The following is a 16,342-nucleotide window of genomic DNA, read 5'->3' as shown; positions in this document are numbered from 1 at the left end:
TGGAAAATCGAGGCCAAATCAAAGTCCAGACCTTAACCCCTGTGAGATACGGTGGAGCGACCTTAAGAGTGATGTATATAAACCAATTCCCTCAAATATAAACTGAAGCAGAAGGAGCAATGGTCAAAATTCCTCAAATTCAATATAAGACGAGTCTGATAAATTCGTACAGAGAATGATTAAGTTACTGCTCCCAATGGTGATTCCATCAGGTACTGAAACATGGACTGTACTAACTTGTCATAACATTAAACAAAACTATTTTGTCTGTTCATATAAACTCAATCCAGGAATAATGGTGATGACGGATTTAATCAGTATATTGTCTCTCTTATTCTCATTATATATCAACTGGTCCCCAGAACGGGGCTTATCCAAGGTATGGCTTCAGGTCACACTATACTAACGGGGGCAGGGGGGGGGTTCATGGTGGTAATGAGCACAGGACTGGGGGGGGGGGGGGGGAATATTCTGTCTCCTCCCTGTCCATTAAGATGATAAATTCCCTGATGCTCTGGACACAAAGGGAAGTTATTACAAATGAATGTTTGTCTCCGTTAGTCTACTTGGTGGTTACTATGTTTCTTCTGAATCGGGAATACTCCTGCATTATGCAGTAAGAAGAAGTGGACACATTCTGGGAATACTGACAGAATAATGATGCCGGATGTGTCCACATTGCACGGTCTTAAACTTATTATTAAAGTCCTAAAGTGTTCAGAAAGCTTCGTCCATCACCGTGATGTCTCATTGCTGATGTGTGTTTTATGCAATATTGAGCACAAAGTCGACGTTACATGGGGAGGAATCCACAGCAGCTGTGAGACTCTGGTCTGTGGATTGTGCTGACGTTATACACAGTGACTGTGTTATGAGGCTGCGGAGTATGATCAGCAATATATAAAGAAAGGATAATAATTAAGCATTCTATAGAGGCGCTGCGTTCTGGCCATACTCTGAGTAGTAATTAATCCTTAGACCTTTTGTGTATTATTTTCTTGCAGACCTGATGCAGGGCGTCCCTGTAACTGAGGATCTTTATTCCATTTTCACAAAAGAGAAGGAACATGAAGCTTTACACAGGCAGAGCCAGAGGAACCACCAGGAACTGATCAGTCAGCTCCTCCAGAACTACATGCAGATGTTATTACCGGACACTGAGAAGTTCCATGGCGGTTGGGCCCTTATAGACTGTGATCCCAGGTCTGTGTTCACTTCTGTTTAACATATGAGGGCAAAACCGCTTCCAGATTTACAGTTTGGTAAATATTAAAAGTAGAGATTGTGTGTGCGTCTGCTCAATCACTGGATGCCCCACACCGAACCCTTGGGGATCTTCCATCTTCTTTTCTTCCTTTTCTATCTTCTCTGTTACATAGTAACATAGTAACATAGTTGATGACGTTGAAAAAGACACCAGTCCATCAAGTTCAACCTATTTTGCATCTCCTGCGATCTCTCTCTTATATTTGAAATTAATCCAGATCAAGCATCCGCCAATCTGTTGCAATCGGGAAAAATCCCTCCAGACCCAATATTGCAGTCCTATTTTTTTCCCTGAATCCACTACTATCCTTCATTTTAATTAATTGTTGTATCCCTGGATACACTTTTCTGCTAAAAATTAATCTAAACATGTAGATTGAATCTGCCATCACAACCTTCCCTGGCAATGAATCCCATATAGTGACTGCCCTTACTGTAAAGAACCCCTTCCTTTGCTGGTTGTGAAACTTCCTTTCCTCTAACCTTAGGGGATGACCACGTGTCCTGTGTATGGTCCTTGGGGTAAAAAGTTCCCATGAAAGTTCTCTGTGTTGACCCTTAATGTATTTGTACATAGTAATCATATCTCCCCTTAGACGCCTCTTTTCTAAAGTAAACATGCCTAAACTGTCTAACCTTTCCTCATAACCTAATGACTCCATACCCTTTATAAATTTTGTCGCCCTTCTCTGAACCCTTTCTAGCTCTAAAATATCTTTTTTATAGAGTGGTGCCCAGAACTGTACTCCATATTCAAGATGAGGTCTTACCAACGATTTATACAGTGGCAAAATTACACTGTCTTCCCTTGCATCTATGCCCCTTTTTATACATGCCAATACTTTGTTTGCCGTTGCAGCTGCTGCTTGACATTGAGCACTATTGCTAAGTCTACTGTCTACAAGCACTCCCAAATCCTTTTCCATTATAGATCCCCCTAAATTATTTACATTTAATTTATAGATTATGTGCTTGTTTTTGATCCCTAAATGCATAACCTTACATTTATCTATCTTAAACCTCATATTCCATTTGGCCGCCCAATCCTCCAGACTTACAGACTTTAGTGTCATCTGCAAAAATGGTAACTTTACTCTCTAAACCATCACCAAGGTCATTATAAATATATTAAAAAGGAGTGGCCCCAGCACGGTACCTTGAGGTGCTTCACTTAAAACTTTTGACCAATTAGAAAATGTTCCATTTATCACAACTCTGTGTTCTTTACAGGGGCGGATCTAGACAATAACTTTACCCGGGGCGATTTTAGGAGGAAGGCGATTTAGATTAGTTTGAGCTGACTTATCCCTCACAAATCCATGCTGATTCCCACTAATAATCTTATTGCTCACCAAGTAATCCTGAATACTATCCCTTAATATACCTTACAATAGTTTCCCCACTATTGATGTCAGACTTACAAGTCTATAATTCCTTGGTTGTGATCTCGTACCTTTTTTTAAACAAAGGCACCACATCTGCTATTCGCCAATCCCTTGGTACTGAGCCAAATTAAATTGAAGCTATGAAAATTAAGAATAGCAGTCTATTTATTTCTGAGTTTAGCTCCATAAGAACCCTTGGGTGTATGCCATCTGGACCTGGAGCTTTATTTATCTTAATATTCTTCAGTCACCTTTGGACTTCTTCCTTTGTCAGTCAAGTATTAATTAATGGGATGGTTTCATTTACGTTTCTATGTATTATTCCTACCCAGGGCCGGATTAAGGGAATGGAGGCCCCTGGGCTAAGGGGGCCTTCATTTCCCCGTGAGGCCCCCAATGTGAGCCCCCCAAGCGCTTACCTGGCTGTCAGTGCATCCTCCTTCTGCAGCGCGCTGTAATCTGCTTACTGAGGAGATCTCGCAACCAATTATATAAAATCTAAGCACAGTGCTCACATGGTTATTTACCAGGCGCACGGGGCATCCATATGAGTACCACACCAGCACAGTGCCCACAGGTCAGTGCTCACAAGATTGTATGCTAGTCCAGCTGTCTCCAAATGATTATGAAAGAACCAATGTGCCCACTAGAGAATATACCACACCAGCACAGTGCACACAATATTATATACCGCACAACAGAGTGCCAACATAAAAAAGCTATTAAGAGCCCTATTGTTTATATGCCAACCAAGCAATGTGTCACACTAGTATATCCAACACAGTGAGCATATTATTATATTGTAGCCCAAATCATTGCCCACATAGTTATATACCAATTTAGCAGAGTGTCATATGAGGATATAATAGCTGATCACAGTGTCCACATGATTGTATACCAGTAAAGTTCCCATATTATTATATATTGGTCCAAAACAAATTATAACATACCAGCATAGTAGAATGATCATATGATTATACCAGTTGTGTTCTTTGCATTATGTATACATCAATATCTGCCGCACTGTTGGGTCGGTACTGGTTATTTACTTTGAGGAGCACACAGCTGTTAAGCACCAGTACTCAGTGGGATTCAGGGGTTCTGTCTGTCATGCTGACTGGTCTGGCAACAGAACAGGAGTAACTGAAATGCATAAGTTATATCATTGTTACACTGATATCACATTCCAGTCAGTCTCTCCGTCACTGCTAGGCATCTGTACTGTGAGTTAGAACCCTGCACAAGTGGGGGTTGGTGAAGGAAATAACCAATGTTGACATCCAATAGGTATACAAACACTTAAAGACTCTGTGTTGTAAGGTGATTTTATTTTATCAAATACTCAGAAAGAATAACAACAGGATCTGTTATAGCCTGTTACAGCCCACAACACTTACAGAATCCTAAGCATTTGCCAAGGTTGCATAGCAGGTAATTCAGCCCTGATAATGATATATTTTGCTGAGTCATATATACATAAACATTTGGCTTTGTTTTGATTATCTTGATAATGTAGAAGTTTAATAGAAACTGGCTTACAGGTTCACTAACAGATAGACCAATTCTAGCTACGATGGAGTCCGTATTGCGACTTACTAAATCTATACTCACTCATAACTACTTCTCATTTGGCAGTGACATATGCCTACAGAAAACAGGACCAGCGCCCCCGCCCCCCGTGAGGCCCCCCCCCCAAGCGCTTACCTCGCTGTCAGTGCAGTCCTCCTTCCGCGGCGCGCTGTAATCTGCTGTGATCTCGCGAGATCTCCTCAGTAAGTCCCCCATAAAATCCCCCATAATTATAACCTGACCTAGTTGTGTAGCCTTTTCAATTTGCTGTAGATGTTGTTGGGCTTCCTCAATCATAACAATATCTGGTGGTTTAGTTATAGATGGAAGTGACTGAGAAATCAGCCCAGTGCTCTAAGAATCCAAACCCTCCTTCCTACACCAATCTCTCAGCCACATTAACCTCCCTAATCTCCCGCTGCTTCCCTGGACTAGCGCGTGGCACAGGTAGTATTTCTGAAAATACTACCTTGGATGTCTTTGCCTTAGAGTTGCGACCTATGTCCCAGAAATCATTCTTTAGGACACCCTTCTTCCTCTAACTCGGTCATTCGTGCCGACATGCACCAAAACCGCCGGGTCATTCCCAGCCCCTCCCAACAATCTGTCCACCCAATCCGCAGTATGTTAATATAATGGTTTAAAATAAAAAATAAGCCTGATAGACGATGCACGTTGTGCTTTTTGCAGAACCTGTATGCAAGTAACCAATCATAGCGAATGAAAGCTAGAGAAAGTCGATCTGATTGGCTACTTCTCTATAGTGTCGATTTGGGATATCAATATCTCACTATAACAGGTGACACAACGCTGGCCTGGCATAGATCTGTGCTGATGTTCATGGACACGGATCGTTGCACCCATAAGAGATACACATGGAGATGTAGCATACTCTGAATACTCACATCTACATGCATGCCCTTACTAGTCCCGATCTGCCGACAGAGGAGGCCACAAGTGCAACATAAAATAAGTCCAACTGTAAATGATGCCCACTATGTCTAATTATTAGTATTTGCCCACTGAAAGACAAATTACCACTGCCCCCCCCCCGCCCTCCTTCCCCACCCCTTTACACCGACATGTCTGTCTACACCTAGTTCCATATATCCAAGTTCATTGTTTCCCTGGTAAGAAGAGAACACTGCCCTCTAGTGGAAGATCTTGCAGTTACTGGGTGGCTTGTTGCACCTTCTTCCAGACACGTCTCAGTGCCACAGTGGGGGTTGGAATCACAGAAAATATTTCCTCTTTCATGATTTTGGTTCTTTGTGTTTCTTTGGTGACAGCTGCTGGGGATGTTCTCTAATCAATGTCTTTCCATTGTAGTCTCATTGATGCCACTCATAAAGATGTTGAGGTCTTGCTGCTGCTCTCCAACTGTGCATATTATGTTGCCTAGTAAGTGACTCTTGTTCCTCTGGCTGCAATTGGTTTCTTATAATGATATCACCGTTACATAATGTCTTGTGAACCTTTTCTCTTCAGTACCCAGATTGTCTGTTCTCTTGCAGCTACGATGATGAGGTTGATAAAGTGAATCAATACCAGAGGCTGAGCTTAGATGACTTGGATAAGATTGAGATTGGTGAGTTTTGTGATGCTGAACGTGAAGAGAACAAGATACATTCTCTACATTTCCTATTTGCTTCCTGATACTGTTTGAGCCATGATTTCACACCCTCTTTCTCTGGATACAGGTTGTCCATTTCCCCATTTCCAAAAGAATTTCCAATCCATTCAATCATTATTTCCTATATTGACTACAATCCTTTACTCATAAACAGACTTCACATCCCAATCTCCATCTCAGTCTGGCCCCTGATTCCTGCAGATCTGCAATGATCTCCCCTCCTGACTTTCAAGAGTTAATGCTCGTTATTCCTCTTCTTATTGATGACCCGACCTCACTTCATCATATTCTGTCTCCCCAACTTCACCCCTAAAACACATCATGTAGCGAGAACTAGTCCATCTGCCTCTGGATCTTTGTGACTCCGTTCTCAGGGTAGCTCGCCCCATTTCCTCAGGTATCCACTGGGAGTCACTGGGTACCTTGGGTCTAGTGTAGGATCTAGGTGCAAGGGTACTTCTTTTGAGAGATGCCGTAGCTCCCCTACCTCTATACCCCTATCCTGTTATCCCTTCAATATAAGTGCCCAGCAGTGCAGGGAGCATGTTTTTTTGCTGGGGCTGCTTAGCGGCCTTATTCATTTACTTTTTAAAATAAAATACATTTACTTATACGTATAGGCAGCACATGCAGCTGTGTATTGCTAGGGGGTTGAGGGCACAGATCTGGGAGAGGGGATGTAGGCAAAGTCCTAGTGCAGGCTTGGCTAACCTGTGGCACCTGTGTTGTGAAACTGTAAGTCCCAGCATATCCTTCCAGCAATAAGCTGCTATAGGCAAAGCATGCTGGGCTTGTAGTTTCAACAACACTTGGAGTGCCGCAGGTTAGCCGAGCCTGTCCTAGTGGGTCCTAGGGTTGGAGGCTGCCTCTGTCAGAAGGGCAGGCTCTTCCTCATGGAGCTGTAAGCCCCCACTAGACACTTTGGTGGAGGGGGCTGCCTTTTTGATGGCTGCCAATCAAGTCTTGGGCCCTGGTTAAGGTTTCTCTTCTTTAGAACGGATTTTGTAATCCTCCATCTCTGTACAGCGCTGTGGAATCAGTGGCGCTATATAAATAAATGATGATGATAAGCGCAGGAATATGGTGACACCCCAGTCTGGGAACGAGTCAGATTCTGACTGTTCCTCCCAGGAGAATGGCGAAGTGCTTGTAGGGTCTGATGTTGAGAACTCCTCTTGGACAAGGTAGTCATTCTCTGTTTAAGCGGCGTTTGAAATGAACACTTTCTTTTCCTTCATCCCAGCTGGATGATTTCTTGTGTGAGGCATGGACCTCACCTGACTGGAGTTTATAGGTGTCCCATAGACTTGTTCCTTCTTAGGATTTTGGTAAATTGGAAACTCCCCCCAAGGTGGACCCATCTGTTACATAGTTGTCAAAGACACTTAAAAATGCTGTGGACTGTTAGGGCGAGAGCATCTTTGTGTCCATTTTGGTAGCATCAGGAGTCTCTTTAAGGGCCGCCTTGGCCTCTGCTTGGGTGAATAAAGCTGTGAAATGATGGTCCAAACAGCTTTCCAAGGCCTTGTTAGTGGTCAAGCCAGGGTCTGATTTGCCTTATTGATGATGCAGATTTAGAGAGCTATGTATTACTTGGGAGTGACAGCTCGGGTCTTGGAACTGATTGGAGCTAAGATCTCGGCCTTTGCAGGTTCAGCTCGTCTGACCCTCTAGATTAAGGCCTGGGATGCGGATGTGGAGTAGAAGAGAACTCTTGACTCACTTCCTTTTTTTTAGTGGGTATCTTGTTTGGTCCTGACCTTGATAATATCATTAGTCAGGTAATGGGAGATGAGTCTAGCATCTAGCACACAAATACGTTATAGCTTTATTTTTACACTGAACTTTAAAGTTGATCTAGGACATGCCCGACCCCAACTATAAATCTGTCCTCACATTTTAATTTACCTCCCCCTCCAATGCATCATGGTTTTGCCAAGGTGCAAAGTTACTCCTCTTTTCTGCTTGCCTTTCCTCAATGTATCAGGCCTAGTGTGTATGGAAGAGAAAAGGGGAGTAGTCCGCACAGAGTCGGGATATACCTCATCTAAATATCAAAATCATTATCATAATGAGGGGGTGCTCTTTCCATTACTGACATAAACAGAAAAGAAATGGATTACTGGAGCACTCCTAATCCAAGCTGAATGATATAGAATAAATCTAGCATTTCGGGCAGATGCCTATATTTACCACAGACAGTGGAGCCAGAGAAGTAGCTCGGATATATGTGTTTATTTATTTGGTCCAAATATCATCATCCCTTGTCATTATATGGGATGTGAAAAGGGAATAAATGGGATCTAAATAGTATATGTCATACACATGATCCTATATAGGTAGGGGATGGGTATAGGGATAACCCATATTAACCCACAAAGGGGGAAAAAAATAATTTTGCCAATGTGTATATGGACAAGATGATGAGTCCCATAGGAGGAGCTGCACCTTGTCCATACAGAACGTGACTTGTGAGACCTTTTATCTTATGTGACCTTCTGCTACAGACCTACAAGAAAGCTATGTGATATTGGGGAGACTCGTTAGTGGAATCAGGGACAGGGTTCGGTCTGAAAAGGCCATGATTGGTGTGTGTAGTATTATTCTCTTTTCTTCATAAAGTGCTTAAATATTCAGTAGTGCTGTATATTGATATACAATGACATGAACCAGAAGGTGGCCCTGTCCTACTGAGCTTAGTCTGCAATTCATTTGTCGTAGGGACCCCAGTGAAGACGTCCTCCATATAGTGAGTGCAGCTGTCATGTGTATTTGTCTCTCTCTCAGGTCCTGAACCTACATTTTTTGGGAAGCCTAAATTCTCTTGTATGCGGCTGCACTACAAGTACAAGGGAAACAGTGGCTACTTCCACACGCTGAGGGCGGTGACGCGGAACCCCGATGAGGATGGAAAAGGTAAAGTGACTGTGGTGAAACGAGGTATTAATATCTCCTCAACCAGCCTGCACCTCGTTTCTCACAAACTGCGGACTATAAAACATACTTCTAGCCCTCTGGTTCCCCATATTTGTCAGTCATTTAAACTTGTATTTATTGTATTTGTAAGTAGTTAATGTCAGCCAGCATGTTGTTTTATCTTAGACTAGTCCATTGTCTCAGCCTAGGCAAAAGGATTATTGTCCACCAGTCCTGTATGGATGTATCACACCAGGGGGTCTCATGTAGTATGATAGGGAGAAGGTCCACAGACAGAGCTCTATGTTTAATTACAGAGATCGGCATTGTGTATTTATATGTAATGTGTCTGGGTTGTGATCTCTCCTGTTTAAACAAACTCTGCTTTATAGCCTCAGAACAATATATATCCTTAATTATATCACGAGGGGCTCATCTGCTATCCCTTTGTCTGTATGTTTACTTGTGAAAAGGTAAACACAGAAAAGGACCAATCAGACAGCTCCTGAAATTGCTGATGAGGTCAGTTTTTGGCTTCAAAGAGAGCTCCAGAGGACAGCAAATTGGCATTCACTACCCAGTGATAGCTGAAGTCAGGCTTGCGTTGAGATTTAGATCTCTGCCCTCTGGTAATGAGGCATGAACTGGACAGTCAGGATCCCAGAAGTTAATGTCCTAATTATTATAGGTAGCTTGTTTGACTTGCTTGCTCATTGTATTAAAGGTCATTTGTTTTGTAGACATCTAATGTGCTTATGTTGCCAAGTGTTAGTTCTAGGAATGGTTGGTACATTGTGCTTGATGGAACTGAGATGTTGGGGGAATATTCCCTTCTTATAAACCTATTGACTATGAGGTCTATTTTGTTCCTTGTTATCCGTATGTCACTTGTTATGCGATGTAGCCTCAGTATCTGTGAATACAGAAAGTAGATAACTGCCGGTCTGTAGTAACGTGTTTCTGTGCTGGTTATTCTGTTTGGTAATGAACCTCATTGGAGCGACATTCCCATGTAGATTTGATGTAACTATTGAGCTTATGGTGGCCATCAACGCTTCCCCGCTGTCATTACACGTTGGAGAGCATCAGTGTAATGTGTATAGAATAATATCTTGGATGAGGTGGCTCATTCTCCTACTGAAACCTGTATGAGTTTGCTACATTAGATCTCATAAATTTGACCATCAAAGCAGAAATAGCTTCTAGTAGTCCTGAGTTCCAGCGTACCACTGGGTATACGGCTCACACCAACACCTAATAATAATTTCCAGCGTATTATGTAAGTGAATGTCGTCCAACATTGAACATTTTATTCCACTTCTCCCACGTCCCATCTCCTTCATTCTGACTCAACTGCCCCCAGTCAGGGGCAAATAACCACTTTAAATCCTAACTGCTGCTGTACGGTCCCTGTTGATTAATAAAAATGTCTGTAACTATCATTTATTAACAGTTATTTATATAGCACCAACCTTGTACAGACAATATTTAATCATTCACACCAGTGCCTGTGTGCAATATATAGTCCCTACCACACACATGGCCAGTATGTCTTTGGAAGCGTCATTATGGAGAAATGGCAAAGCTTCTTCATGTCATCTTGTTTCATTTGCAGATACGCTGCTGTGCATAGCGGAGATGCTGCGAATCACCAAACAAGCCATGGGGTCAGACATTGCTGTTATCGAGAAGAAGTTGGAGAGGTGAGAAACAGCGCAGTAGCAGCGTTACTATACAGTGATGATGTGGAAATACTGGAACTATCGTTGTTTAGTTTTGTCTCTATACAACATCTTATTAACCCATATTATGGATCGGTTGAGGTAAATGTCCAGTAAAGTTTAGACTTTATTACTAGTAATGTATAAGATTAACTTCAAACATTAATTGTGTATGTTTTCTTAAACCTCAGCTATTGTGATGTAGTTATATCATAAAGGTATGTTTCATCTCATAATAACGTCCTTCTTTTGTAAACCTTTCAGGAAAAGCAGCAAGCCCCATGAGGAGATAATGGGAATCCGCTCCAAAGGTCAGAAATTGGGGATGAACAGTATGGGCCTCACACAGAGCAAGAACTTCCTAATGAATAAATTCTCCTCTCTTAACCAGAAAGTCAAACAAACAAACATAGGAAGTTTACGCAAGTTGGGAACCTTTAACAAAGCAGAGGTCAAAGGCTTCCTTAAACCCAACCTGCAGGTCAGTCTGTGGAAGTCTGACAGCAGTCTGGAAAATCCTGGAACGGAGGCCAAAGGTCATACAGAATCAGACTTGGACCTTTCTTCAGACAGTGACTCTTTCCATTCTGATGATTACATTCCCAAGTCCGATGATGATGGACAGATCACAGGCTCGCTGGAGAATATTGGCCAAGTCGATTATGTTCTGCCTAGTTGTGGAATTATCGCCTCTGTTCCTCGTCTGGGAAGCCGTTCTCAGTCTGTCAGCAGTGCCGAGATCAACCTTCACATTCCCACCGAGATCCATGTCACCCAGTGTGAGGTATCCCCAGAACACAATGTCCTCATAGATTTTGGAACCCCCATTGATGCTTACTGCCAACAGTTTATTCAGGATGCCGAAACCAAAGACGGCCTTGATGAGGGTGATAATGAGGCGTTGATAGACTACATGTCATTGAGCAATAATTCCCATAAACCTTCCTCTGAGCTGGAATCTGAAGCAGAACATTGTCATCGACCTTCTCGGCTTGATGTGTCTCATAATGACACCGCCTCCTGTTTGTTATCCGTAGACCCAGCTCCGACATCTGGACGATCAAGCCCAGGGTCAGGTTCAGCAGACAGCAACAGTAGCCGAGTAGTCTCTCCGTTTGCCAAGATCCGTAGTTCAGTGGTCCAGGTGGCGAACATTACTCATGCCGGACTGGCGCAAGGGATCAACTTTGCTGTGGCAAAAGTGCAAAAGTCTCCAGAGCCCGAAACACTGCCGGCACCACAAAATGACTTTAAAGAGTTGTTCACTCAATGTCAGACACGTATTATACAGATTTGATTTGGGAACGGTACACCAAAACCCTTCCATCCCACCTCTGCTGTAGGACAGGTGCCCGTCCTCCCGCCCTCTGAGTCATTGGCATCAATTGTTTACATTTTTTTTTTAAGATCTATATTTTTCCAGGCTGGGTAATTTTGGACATTCAGTAGTGAATTTACATAATTTGAGGCAGAGAGTTTCTTTTGCCACAATTTGGGTATTTTTTTTGAATTCGGGAAAACACTGTATTTTAGTTTGTAGCATTATTTATTTTTTAGATTTTTTTATGAGTTCTTCGCTGATCATTGTTTTGTGACAGTTTGCTGTAAAACACATAAGGACATTACTGACACAGTTTCATTTGCACAGTCTTCCCCTTTGCCTTAAAGAAAAGTATTACAGTGAAATGTGTTGCCCTCATCTCCAGGTTAGAGGAATATTACACTGGAAAGTCTTCAGCAATACAGAGTATTTCAAGTGGAAAGCCCTAAAATGATCAGTTTTACTAAATCCATTCCTATGAGTTGTACAATGGTGGGAGCTCCGCTCCCTGTGATCCACCATTCCCTGTATTTAGTGGGCTCCATATAGCTGTAATTCTGCTATATTGAACTGTCTGGTCTCACTAATGTGTAGTATTTGGGAGGGGGGGGGTGCAGTAAAACATGACATTCGGTGAGAAGTCTGTATCACACAACAGTCGCTCTTACACTACTGCTGGATCTGGTCTACGCTCATTGTGTATACACTGGTGGTATTTATACTTGTGTATAGTTGTGTGTACATTGTGATGTGCTTCCTGCCTATGTCAGAGCTCTTCATTTAAATATTTATTAGGAATATTCCAGATATTGTCCATATCTCTATTTGTAGTGTTTTAAAATATATATGTGTAAAAAAATAAATAAAAAATGTTACTTATTTTAGTTAAAAAAAAAAAAAAAATTACAGATTTACAGTTTGAGATCTCTCTGACCTACAGTCACATTAACAACACAGTAAAGGAAACTAAACCTACTAAAGTACAAGTTGTATTATAGAGAACTAATAACATTCACAAATATCAGTTAATGTCTGCGTTTATCAGACCAGACAATACCTCTGATAAAGCATCCTGGGGGAGGTGGCCGTGCGGGGGCGGGGCTTGGTGAATCGCATCATTTTGTCCCTGCCCTGTAAACGATTGTCACAATTTTGGCCAATTACAGCAAGGGGTGGGGCTAAGATGACGTGATATTTGCATTGTTAAGCCTCGCTCCCCTCCACTTATCTATTTCGGGGAGAAAACCGGGAGGTTGCCCTACTCTCTCGGAAGCCCAGGAGGTCTCCCAGAAATGCAGGAGTCACCCAGACATTCCGGGAGAGTAGGCAACTATGCCTTAAAGAAAAGCAGCTCTAGAGACTGAAGTGTCTCTTACATTTCTGTCTCCATTATTGAAGTCATGTTGTCTTACCTGTCAGTCTTTGATTAAATCTTGGTCTCCATGAAAATGGCCACCTCCATAGGCATCAATACATGGACATAGGACACAATTTCTGAACGGTGTCATCATTCCACAGATGGCGAAGCCAACCACGTCTTGTACTGGCTCAGCATCAGGGAGAACGCCAGACTCTTCAGTGAGTGAGGGAGATCCCTCCTATTTCAGAGAGTCTCCCTGACATTCAGGGAGAGTTGGGAAGTATGTGATAAAGTTGTAATCATGGGGGAGGTATTTTCCTACACGCAGTCCCACTGAAATGGCTGATAGCAGAATATAAAACCAATGTCAAACATTAAATTCTGCTAAGTTATGGAAACTTATTTAAAGCAGCTTGCAATTAACATGATTACTATTCTTAAAATACAAAATTTGGCCCTTATCCCTGACTATAAAACATATATAATGAAATTCAAAAACAATCTACTTTTGTTGATGAAAAAATTGTCAACCTTTTAAATCAATGGTTTTCCTGGGCGGAGTCATTATTTAAACACATTCAGAGAATTGACATTTAAATAATATGTGAATTATGTTTTCTTTTAAAAGAAGATTTTACGAAGGTGCCTCTGCCTCTATTCAGGGCCTGAATAGGGGTAAGGTACAGCCGTATCACTGATGAACCGACCAATCACTTAGATAACCAACTGGCGGCAGCAGGGGGAAGAGGGGGGGAGATTGAGTGGGAGAACCCAAACCTGGGGCTCTGGCTGGAGAGAGACACCTTAGTAGACTCTTTGCCTCGGGGCAGCTTTCAGTAACCCCGGGCTGAGGAATTAAGCATGCCAGCCGGGGGAGAACATAGACCTGTATGTGAGTGACCCAAGTCACTGGGGTGTAGAGTTCCTTCCTCTCTATACTCCTAATGGCTGCCTGGTACCTCTGGGTGTTTTCAAGTATCCATGTTATGTTCCTTTAGTCGATATTCAATGAAAATTGTCCAAATCGAATTGTGTGGTTCCAACGCACAAAGTGATTTAATAGCAAGAAGGGTAACAAATTAATAAAATAAGTACAGCCGATTAGATAACGCAGGCGCTCTGGATCCAGCATACAGTCATTCAATCCTGAAGTCTGTGGTTAAGAAGACTCTATGATGGTCCCAGAGCCCAGTTTATATACAGTTGGTGTTACATTGAAAACAGTAAAGATGACTTGGCATGTTTCCATTGGTTCAGGATTCAGGGCAGTCCGTTATAATGCAGGTTATAGGTCAGTTCAAACGATGCCCTCCAAGGGTGGGGGTCAGCTCTCCAACAGCTGCATACTAATATTCCCGCTGAAAAGCTGGTTCAAACTGGTCTATTTGCATTACACACACAATACCATTCTGATCATTAATTCCTTATCTCTATAACTAACATACGTAAGGTGCGATCTCTTAGCTGATAGAAACGGATGTCTGGGGATAAATAGGGGATTAGAATAATACTAAACATGATATGTTTCCTGTATCCTGAACCTTAGATCTCAATAAAATGCTTTTAACCTTATTATATTTAACTGTTAACTCTATTACATTGGATTATAAACGACTGTGTGTTGGAACTATTTTAAGGTGAACTATTTACAAGTGTAAATGTGTGTAGAAGTGTTCGCACGTGTTTAATACGCCCTTCCAGGCCGTAGTGCTCTACTCGCATATTTTCAGACAAAGACAACCGAATTAATGGATATTAATTTAAAACGACTTCATCCCATTATTTGACTTCGACACCCACTTGAATTGGGCACATTTTCATGAGATGTTATAGCAGCCTCTGCAATTTGTTTTATTTAATGGGCTATTTTTTTCTTACTTGAAGTTGGCATCCCTCACCCGCAGCTGGGAATGCCTGGAGATCGCTATCAATGTGGGAAAACCTCTGGGCTAAAACTGGCCATTATCACAGCAGGTACTGATCTGGATGTCTGTACCTCTGACGCCATCGGGCTAGCACTGGATCACTGCAGTAAGGTAAGTGGTTTCTCCTGGACTAGGGAGCTGGGTTGAAAGTCACAATGTTTCCCTGGCGCTGGGCCATGTATAGAGGGTACAGAGTGGCATGGGGGGGGGGCTACTCCGCTTAGCTTCCCCACACTAGACACATGTAGGATAAAGGGGCTGACCTTTGGATGTACCCTGGGAGAGGTAACTTCCTCCCAGCTGCAGCCACCAGAAGGGACATAGCGGCCATCTCTCCGCTGTAGTGGAGTCGTGGAGGTTTATTGGGTGCTGGTTTGCTGTTGGCTTTTCCTTTGTCCTGTGTCACTCGTCACATCCTCCTGGATTATACAACTGCACCCGTCTTCTCTCTTCCCTCATTATTCTCTGGGTCAAGGCTGCTGGTTGGACACTTCCAGGTGTCGCTACAAATTGTCTTGCTCCAGTTTGAAACCAGTGGGCGCCCTCCCTTTCTGCTCTTTTACTCCTGTACTTGTTTGTTATTCACTGATATCTTTTGTTAGGATTCTCGTTGAAGACCGTTGTCCTCTGGCTCATGTTCTGCACTCCTGGTTCTGGCCTTTGAGGTCCCAGCAGCCAGTAGGTATAGAGGGGACGAGCAGCCGTATCTTCCCGGAAATGTAAAGTGCCTGAGCCTCAGTCACCACATTCTATACCCTGTGTCCCCTATTAGCTTCAGAGAACAGGGTTTAATGTAAATCCACAACCCCCCCTAAAAAGTGGGGTATCTGAACATGTTCTTATTGCTCTGCTGAGAAGCTTATGTAGTTTTACACCATATTCTATTAAAAATAATTTGATGTAAAAAAATGCTGCTGCTTGTTCCTAATATAGCCCCCCTCCCCCCTCCATGTATAGACATAATAAATAAATAAATATATATATATATATATAAAAAATACTATTCACTTGGGTGCTCAAAAACTTGTCTGTTTAAATAACTTGCACTATGGATATTGAACCCTTTCATTTTATGACACTAGATTCCTTCAGTGACTGCTATAATGCACAAACAAAATATATATTCTGAATAAAAATGTAATTTCCTACCCAAGTAGAAAGTTAAACAAACCAGTATATGGACCATAATCCCTCCTGTGTCGCTCTCCTCCTCTGTATGCTATATATGGTCAGCTTCCTGTTGATG

General features: G+C 42.3%; 1 protein-coding gene across 4 annotated transcripts in view; it reads left to right on the top strand.

Annotated features, from left to right (window-relative positions):
* The window catches only part of INPP5F (inositol polyphosphate-5-phosphatase F), a 58,561-nt gene extending 43,818 nt beyond the window's left edge, over positions 1-14,743 (top strand). For 2 of the 4 annotated variants that reach the window (XM_075215538.1, XM_075215537.1), the window contains 6 exons: positions 1,005-1,203; positions 5,550-5,621; positions 5,735-5,808; positions 8,641-8,769; positions 10,385-10,472; positions 10,755-14,743. In XM_075215538.1, the coding sequence (XP_075071639.1) occupies positions 1,005-1,203; positions 5,550-5,621; positions 5,735-5,808; positions 8,641-8,769; positions 10,385-10,472; positions 10,755-11,787 (1,595 nt within the window). In that variant the 3' untranslated portion in view covers positions 11,788-14,743. Of the gene's footprint in view, positions 1-1,004; positions 1,204-1,992; positions 3,005-5,549; positions 5,622-5,734; positions 5,809-8,640; positions 8,770-10,384; positions 10,473-10,754 lie in introns of those variants that run through there. The other 2 variants (XM_075215539.1, XM_075215540.1) reach the window with 2 other exon arrangements.
* Positions 14,744-16,342: the final 1,599 nt, after the last annotated feature.

The sequence above is a fragment of the Mixophyes fleayi genome, chromosome 6 (assembly GCF_038048845.1).
Source record: "Mixophyes fleayi isolate aMixFle1 chromosome 6, aMixFle1.hap1, whole genome shotgun sequence".
NCBI classification, from domain to species: domain Eukaryota; kingdom Metazoa; phylum Chordata; class Amphibia; order Anura; family Limnodynastidae; genus Mixophyes; species Mixophyes fleayi.
This window is presented reverse-complemented; position numbering and strand designations above follow the sequence as displayed.